Here is a 9,033-nt window from a genome sequence, read left to right as displayed (position 1 = left end):
CATAACCACAAATCTAGGTATAGTCAGAAAAATATGTGACGGTATCACCCAAATTGGAAGTTTAACATCAAACTTGAAAAAATATTTTTGCCAAACTCTCAACAATGCAGCCCTTATTATATGATTTCTAAAAGTTTTATCAATCTTTTTTTGCATAAAAAGATAAGCATGCCACCCAAAGTACAAATCCCATCCTTCCGTGTCTTTTCTTATAACTTGATAATTTCCCAACCACATTTGAAAACATTGTGTGTTGAGCTTTGTGACTCAGGAAAAAAGGCATGTTTAGTTGAGGATTGTTTGCACACGAGTCAGAAAGGTGAGTTGGGAACATTTCCAGGGTATAAAGTTAATAGGGCTCTGTGATTGGTTGCCTTGGCAACCTCTTCTGATTCAGGACACAGATGTCAGGCAATGTGGGATTTTATTTGCGATGATAAAGCTTTAATGGTTTAATTACACCAATATGTAATAACCCATGCTATTCCAGAATTATAGAAAGATTCTGATTTTGGTAATGTGCTAAAGCTCTTGCACTTCCCAGCTCTATGATTCAGTATTTCATTATCTACAGGATAGTACCGGCATGAAGCTCTGGAAGAAGCGATGGTTCGTTCTTTCTGATCTCTGTCTCTTCTACTATCGAGGTAAGTCTTTTCAATGGTTCTAAGCAATGGGGTTAAGCCAGTGATGGCAAACCTTTTAGAGACTGAGTGCCCAAACTGCAACCCAAAACCCACTTATGCATCATCAGGTGCTGGGTGGGCATGGCCCATCGGGTGGGTGTGGCCCATCGGGTGAGTGTGGCCCATCGGGTGGGCATGGCTGCGGTGGTAACGGCAGACTGGGTGGGACTAAAAAGTTCAATCAATCAATTCCAACTTTGCAAGATCTTTTTTTTCCCCGCGAGAAGTTGAAATTGACTGATTGATTGAACCTTTTTTTTTTGTACATGGTGGCGGAGTCCTAAAGCGAAAAGGTTTTATAAAACCCAGCTGAAGGCCTAGGACTGGGGCGACGGCGCGCGTGCCCACAGAGAGGGCTCTGAGTGCCGCCTCTGGCACCTGTGCCATAGGTTCGCCACCACTGGGTTAAGCTGTACTTCCAAAATATATTATGTTATCTTTAAAAAAAAAATAGAACATGATGACTTTGGAACAAGTAATGGTCACTCTGCCCTTCTGTTGATATAAAAATAAATGTGCTGATTTGAGCAGTACCCTTAATTTGTTCCATGGGAAATTAATGGTCACTGTTCTAACCTTGCGCTATCTGGGTCAGAACAAACTCCGTCTTTGTGTCTTGTGTGTCCTCTGACCTATATCACAAGCTGTATTATTGTTGCTAGGTAAATGCAATATCAGAAGCAGCATTACACGTTGGGAAGCTCACAATCTTCATATAAAATGGATCAAGTACCTCTGTCCTTTACTCCTAATTTTAGCTATTCCGCTGTTGCTTTCTCTGATTTGATCTGATATACTGCCACAGGTTCTTCATGAATACAAATTTTGCACTTCTGCTGCAGTTTATTCAGAATAATCTAGAGCAGTGTTTCTCAGCCTCAGCTATTGTAAGAAGTATGGACTTAAGCTTCCAGAATTCTCCAGCCAGCATGGGAATTTAGAAGTTGAAGTCCACAAATCCTAAAGTTGCAGAGGATGAGAAGGATGTTTGAGGGAAGCCACCATACAACTTTTGAAAACTGGGGTACTCTCACTTTTCCTTTTAATTGTTTTATGACAGCCATAGCAATAGTATCCATATTCATCTTATGGATCTCTTTTCTTGAGTAGGCTTGTTCGTTGTGGTTTAAACTGTACAAAAGAAGGGCTATCCAAACTTGGCAGCTTTAAGACTTGTAGACTTCAACTCCCAGAATTCCTCACACCCTTAGCATAACCCACTCTGTCCTAATTAGGAAAACCAAAATTGTAGCATATGCTTCTTAGCATCCCATGGGCCCTTCTAATGCTTACGTTTCCCCATCTTTCCTTCTTTTTTTTTTGCTGATAGATGCATTTTGTTTGGCACAAAATAGCAAACTGATTAAGAAGAAGCTGGAAAATATGATGTAGGGGAATGAAAATCTTTCTTCAACTGTTTCAGCTGCGAGGGAGATTTACTAAGAAGCCAATAAAGGAGTTTATAAAGGGTCATATGTGAATTACTTTGGAGTTTTGACTTTGGAGTTTTGAAGCATCAAATCATTAAGTTTCAGACTTAATCTCAGTATCGTCAGATAGGTAGCAGTAATTGCATTTGGATAATCCCAGGCTTAACTGAGCCCAAAGGAGCCTATTCCTTCACTGGCGCAATTCAGAGATTTTTGTATGCAATAGAGAATTCCTCTAAGATCGATGCTGCAAATTTTTACACTTTTTGTCTTCAGGAAAGTAACCATTATGGCTTTCCCCAAAGGACGCTGGGAATTACAAGTTGCTGAAAGTGTAGAGTGTTCTGTTAAAACAGGGGTCTTCAAACTTGGCCCTTTTATGACTTGTGGACTTCAACTCCCAGAATTCCTCAGCCAAGCACGCTGGCTGAGGAATTCTGGGAGTTGAAGTCCACAAGTCATAAAAGGGCCAAGTTTGAAGACACCCCTGTATTAGAACGTCTGAGCTATTTCTTTTGCTTAAAATATTGTCATTTGGGGGGATTTGAATGTGACCTTCCTTGTAGCCACTTCTGTCCTTAAAACCTGCATGGTTCAAATCCTGCTAGGCCTGGGTGATTTTTTTTGATGTCACATTGATACTGATTCTTTAACTTGATGGGCTCCTATCCAAGCAAGATTAATCCTGACCTCACTTATTTCCAAGTTAAAAGGGATGGCATCACAGGACAAATAGATACAGGATAGTTTTCATTCTGATGCTCAAACCTTTTTGTCACATTTAATAATAATAATAATAATAATAATAATAATAATAATAATAATAATAATAATAATAATAATAATAATAATAATAATAAAAAAAAAAGTTGGAAGGGACCTTGGAGGTCGTCTACTCTAGTCCAACCCCCTGCTCAGGCAGGAAACCCTATACCATTTCAGACAAATGGCTGCCAGTCTCTTCTAAAAAAAACTTCCAGTGTTGGAGCATTCACCGCTTCTGGAGGCAGGTTGTTCCACTGGTTAATTGTTCTAACTGTCAGGAAGTTTCTCCTTAGTTCCAGGTTGCTTCTCTCCTTGATTAGTTTCCACCCGTTGCTTCTTGTCCTGCCCTCAGGCGCTTTGGAGAATAGCTTGACTCCCTCTTCTTTATGGCAGCCCCTGAGATATTGGAACACTGCTATCATGTCCCCCCTCTTCCTTCTCTTCATTAAACATTTTTCATATATAATACTGAAGCACCAGTTTGATCAGAGCTATGAAAGTATCTGCATAGTAAAACTGAAACTAAAAACTGGCAGGTTCAGATAATGGTGAAGAAAAGACAATTGGAACATAAACATCTTCAAGACTGGAGCTAAAGATCATCCAGGAGATTGGGTCTGGGATAAAAGGAAATGTCCGTTGACCAAATGTTAAAGAGAAAGAATTAATATTCAGCACTGGGAGACTGAAATAGAATGGAAACCAAGGTTTTCCAGCAGAAATATGGCAATAATTTTAAACTGAGCTAATTCCTTTCACTTTAAAGGTTTGCAGAAGAACCACATTGCTCATGTTATGATCAGTTTAGAAATGCGGAGCTATTATGTTCAGAAAGATTATAGACTGTGGGAAAAGCCAGCCCATTCTGAGTAACAATTAGGCCCGCTGCAGTATTGTAATTTAATACATGGAGACTTTGGTTGAGCTAAAATTGTACTGTAATTAGGGAGATGGCTGTCAGTGGGGTTTTTTTCCCCTACTGGTTCATCCATTTCTGTCTAGGTCCACAGACCAGGATCTGACAGTAAATCTTAGTCCACTGTCTTTGCAGAGTTTTACTAACCTGCTAGTCTTGTATTCAGCTGAACTCTCAGGTACGCACATGGCACAAATAGATTAGAATATTTATTACAAACTAAAATAAAGCCTTGCTAAACAGTTGGTTGCCTTATGTGTGAGGGTGCAGTTCCCTTTTATATCCCAATCATAGTTTCTCCTTCCCATCTTTCTCATCTGTCAAAGGGCTGTTGCCCAGCACTTCATGGCCTTGAGGCTAAGCAGCCTATGACATAACTGGCATTTCTGCCTGAGAACCCCTTGTTCTGAACTTATCTTTCACAATTGCAAATAGCCACACAACTCCATCTTCCACAACAGTCATTATATCTTTTTTGAAAGCATCCTATTGCAGGGTTCTTCAAACCTGGCCCTTTTATGGCTTGTGGACTTCAACTCCCAGAATTCCTCAGCCAGACACATGCCTGGCTGAGGAATTCTGGGAGTTGAAGTCCACAAGTCATAAAAGGGCCAGGTTTGAAGACCCCTGTCCTATTGTATCCATCTACATTACTAATCCTAACCAGGTTTAAAAGTTCTGAGTATCTTTAATGCAAATTATTTGAGTATTTCCATTTTGTTGATTGGTTTTAGCCTCAATATTAAATTTATATGTTAACTTGCTAAGATGATAAATAGACCACTTATATACCCAAGGTAAAAGAATTGAAGGGAATTGTGTTAATAACCAGATATTCTAATATTCACTTGCAAATACTGTACTACCATAGTGGAAGGAGGAAAAGAAGAATGAAAAGAGAAATTGTTCACTACAAAAATTAGATTCTGCAACACTCAGAATGACTGGCTGGGTTGTTTCAGAATCAGAATGTTCCATGAATGTTCTGCCTATCCTTTATTTTTCTATTCTGGTTTTATTTTTATCGCAAATTGCTGTAAGATTCAGTAGTTGGTAGTATAAAATGCAATAATAAAAATAAAAGCAATTATTAATGCATATTATAGGTCAGAATGAGGTTGTTGTTTTTCTGTCCCAATAAATGCAGTGAAAATTACTTGTAGATAAACATACAACTGTTCTAAGCAACCTTTGTTACAATGGTATAGGAAACACAAATATTTATAACCATTCTTGCACCTTTAATGTTATGTTTCAGTAAATACATTAAGAATATGCAAGGTCCAGATTCAATAAAGATCCTTTTTATCCTGAAGTTTCAAGATTTTTGCTCAACTCCATAGTAGTTTATCATTGTGGCAATGTTTTTTTTTGCTCCTGTTTTTCTTGCATTTGCTGAAGGATAAAAGAGCAAATTCACCTTTGCTGCACACAATAGAGCATCCTAATTGAATAAATATTTGTACCGAAGGCCTGAGATAAGAGAATCGTCATTGTTTGTTTCTTAATCCTTTTCATATTCTGTGTACAAATAAAAATGCATGTAGGAGGCAAAGAAATTCGTAGATGAAAGAAAGCTCTTATAGAGAGGCTCTTTTTAATAAGATGATAATAATGCAAATAATTTCAGTATCAATATGGTTATCTGTAATTTACATATAATTAGAAATAAACTAGACATTTAACTGGAAAAGAGTAAATCTGTTTCATAACAGCATACTGTTGAACAGGTGTTCCCATTTCCTCAGCTGGTGACTTACCATCAATCTTACTATCACTTTTGGAGCCAAGAAAGCAAGGTGTCCTGTGATAGTGGCCATTGCACTGGACAATTTTCAAGCTAAGTGATGAGATTCAGAAGGTGGAGGATTTCCAGGCCTTCATGGGGTTAGAGCAGTGGTGGCAAACCTATGGCACGCGTGCCAGAGGCGGCACTCAGAGCCTTCTCTGTGGGCATGTGCGCTGTCGCCCCAGTCCCGCCTCCCCTCACGGCCCCCTCCTCACCAGCAATCCCCCCCCCGGAGGAGACTCACCCCTGGGCACAGCCCGCGCAGAGCAGCGCAGCCAAGGACATGGCAGCCGAGCAGCAGGAACAAGACTCCGCCCTCGCACCCCATTGCGCGCAGATGATGCTGTGGGGCGCGGGCGGAGGGTGTGGCCACCATGGCGCTGCTGAGCAGCCATGGCGATCTGCGGTGGGCCGTAGAGGCGATGGGTGGCCCTGCGGGCAGGCGGTGGGGCAGGGGCAGTGTGGTGGGCGGGGGGGTTGAGTCTCTAAAAGGTTCGCATCACTGGGATAGAGGATTTCAAAGTGGTGCTTATTTTTAGCAGAAGGAGAAAGTATTCATAGCAGGGAATGTATGATAATGTTGGAAAATAGATACATTTTATTCCCATATTGCATATTAAAGACTGAGGAGCAGAAAGTACCCTGAACTGAAATTTGAATTAAATTAAGCTCAGTTTTATACTCACTGAGGCAGGTGTGCTGCTTCCAGATAGGAGAGTCTTAATTAAATGCAAACCATGATGAGGCATTTGTTTTATCTTGGTTGATATAAGAATTAAACACTATTTTTAAGTTGTGTAGACTGCCACAAGGCTCAGCTATCTTGGTGGTCTTGTGGGCACCATAAAGATTTGTGAGGAGTTCCATACAGAAGCCACATATGCAAATCCCACTCACAATCTGGCATGAGGCCTGTCGTTTGGTGTTCAGTGATGTAAATCCATTTGGCACATAAACTGGGAGTTAACTTGTTCCATCCACAGACAAATGTATTTATTTTGCAGTGTGGTACTTAAGATGTTGGCCATCCTCAGCCATGGAAGTTCATTGAATGACTTTACTCTTCTATCTCTCTTTCATCCCAACTCGCCTCATAGCATGGATGTTGTAGGGAAGAATAGGAGAAGGGAACCCTATGCCCTTAGTCTTGAGCGCCTAAGTTGCACCCCAGTATTTATCATTACATCATACTGATCCTCTTGAGTCTCAGGAATCACGTGTGCCATTTAAGAATGCAAACATAATTTCAGATGGCTACTTTCATTTAGTGCCTGCGTTCAAATGTAATAGAACTGCTGTGAAAAAAGGAAACAAACTAGAGAAAAATTGAGCAAGACAATTTGTGGATGGATGGAGGGATGGATGGATGAAAGGATGATGGATGGGTGGGTGGGACAGATAGACGGACAATATTCCAGCATAGTATTGTTTCTCTAGATCAGGGGAACTTAACCCCCTGTCTGAGGACCAGCACCAGTCCGCGGCATGCCAGAAACTGGGTTGCGCAAACAAGCAAAGCAGGAAGTGGGATTCGAAACCACCACTCCCCTCCGGTCCATGGAAAAACCTCTCTCCACGGAACCGGTCCCTGGTGCCCAAATGTTTGGGGGCCGCTGCTCTAGTTTATTCAATGCTTGGACTGTATCATGTTCCTTCATGAGTACTAATACACTGAAATATCTACATATATTCTTTGCATCCAAAGGGGTATTTAATTAAAAGTGACTTGTGCTTTTTTTTTTATTCCAGAAGATTTATGTTGTAGCAATAATAGCCTTCTTTGAAGCCTGCCTGTTTCTTTTGAAAACAACAACAACAACAACAAAAAACAACAGCATTATTTTATTTCAGAGCTGCCACTAAAAACAGCGATAGGATACCTTCCCTGAGTGCTCAACAATGTGGAGATATATGTTTTGTTTGGAACCAGGCAGACACTGATTGAAAAGCAGTTACAGAATTCAGTCTAGTCTTTCGCAGGAATATGAACTGGCAGCAGCAGGATGGTCTTAATATACCCTAGAGTAAAGCTTTGCTATGCTTTGGATTCAGCTGAGAAAAAATATGTGGGAACACACAGAATGCCAATGCAGCCGTGGTATTAATTAATCAATAATTAATTAAAATAATTATTAAAGCTACTGCGCCTGGATCCAGGATTGGGCTGCTATAATGGCAGTCTCTTATTCTAATGTTTTAATGAGATGCAGACAAATGCTTTATTCCCACAAATTCTCAGGATGTCTTCCAAACTGTATATGAAACATTGCATAGCTGAATTACAGAGTCCTCTCTACTCAAGAGGCATCATAAATTCCCTTACCTTAACACTGTCTTTAAAATAACAGGTCTTTTAACTACGGGAAAGAGAATGAGTATTTAATATTACATATATTGACAGCTGCGAGAATAGCATTTGCCCAATACTGGAAAAATGAAGATGTACCATCTGGTGAGATTATAATTAGGAAAATTTTAGAATGTGCAGAAATGGACAGATTAACACTAGAGATTAAAGAGAAAGAAGACTCAGTTTATTTTAAAACATGGGAAAATTTTTATCAATGGTTAGCAAAATGAGTTAACGAAAATCGGTTGTGAAACTTATTAAGATGACTGACTTTTCTTATGATTAATTGATATGCTTTATAACTTTTTACAATCTTTGCTATTTTTGTTGACTACACATTTATTATTATATTGATTATCCCTCTTGAATACTTGTATCCGGACGATAGTTGCTCGCTAAAGTGTGGAATGTTATTGGGAGCAACCCCATTGTTGTACCTATTCCCACCCTAATCCCATCCCTCAACTCTATCCCAAATCCCATTACCTATACCAGTGGTTCTCAACCTGTGGGTCGGGACCCCATTTGGGGTCGATCGACCATTTCATGGGGGTCGCCAAGCAAGGCTGTCCGCCATTTTTTTTGTCCGCCATTTTTTTGTCCGCCATTTTTTCCCCCTTTTCCGGCGGGTGCCTTACCTCCCTTGGGCTGAGCCAGCTGGTGGTCGGCCTGCTCCGTCTCTGCCACTTGCCAGCTACGCCTCGGCCAGCGCAGGGGGCGGAACCACGCATGCTCGGCGCTCCCGGGCAGGGAAAGTCCTCGACTTACGACCGGTTGGGTAGTCCTCGACTTACGACCAGTTTAGTCCTCGACTTGCGACCGGTTTAGTCCTCGACTTACGACCGGTTTAGTCCTCGACTTACGACCGGTTGGGGTCGCGGCATTAAAAAGGTTGAGAACCACTGACCTATACTGATTCTTGTTTTCCCCTATCCTGATAAAACTTAATAAAATATTGTCAAAAAAATAAAATAAAATCAGGCCTTTAATTCAGGTCTTTTATTTAATCTTCCCTATCCATTTAGTCAAATAATATCTTGATGGTTGGGGGAAAATATTTATGATGACTTGTCGAAAGAATCAGTCAATGGCTCTGA

The 9,033-nt window shown here is 40.5% G+C and overlaps 1 protein-coding gene across 1 annotated transcript in view; it reads left to right on the top strand.

Moving 5' to 3' along the window:
* The window catches only part of PLEKHA5 (pleckstrin homology domain containing A5), a 103,171-nt gene that overhangs the window by 15,230 nt on the left and 78,908 nt on the right, over window positions 1–9,033 (top strand). Inside the window, exon 4 of the mRNA XM_029284757.1 lies at window positions 575–647. Within this exon, the coding sequence (XP_029140590.1) occupies window positions 575–647 (73 nt within the window). The remainder of the gene's footprint in view (window positions 1–574; window positions 648–9,033) is intronic.

Source organism: Protobothrops mucrosquamatus, unplaced genomic scaffold (assembly GCF_001527695.2).
Source record: "Protobothrops mucrosquamatus isolate PMUCROS unplaced genomic scaffold, P.Mucros_1.0 scaffold906, whole genome shotgun sequence".
Taxonomy (NCBI): domain Eukaryota; kingdom Metazoa; phylum Chordata; class Lepidosauria; order Squamata; family Viperidae; genus Protobothrops; species Protobothrops mucrosquamatus.
The sequence above is the reverse complement of the archived record's forward strand: the minus strand, read 5'-3'. Positions and strand labels throughout refer to the sequence as shown.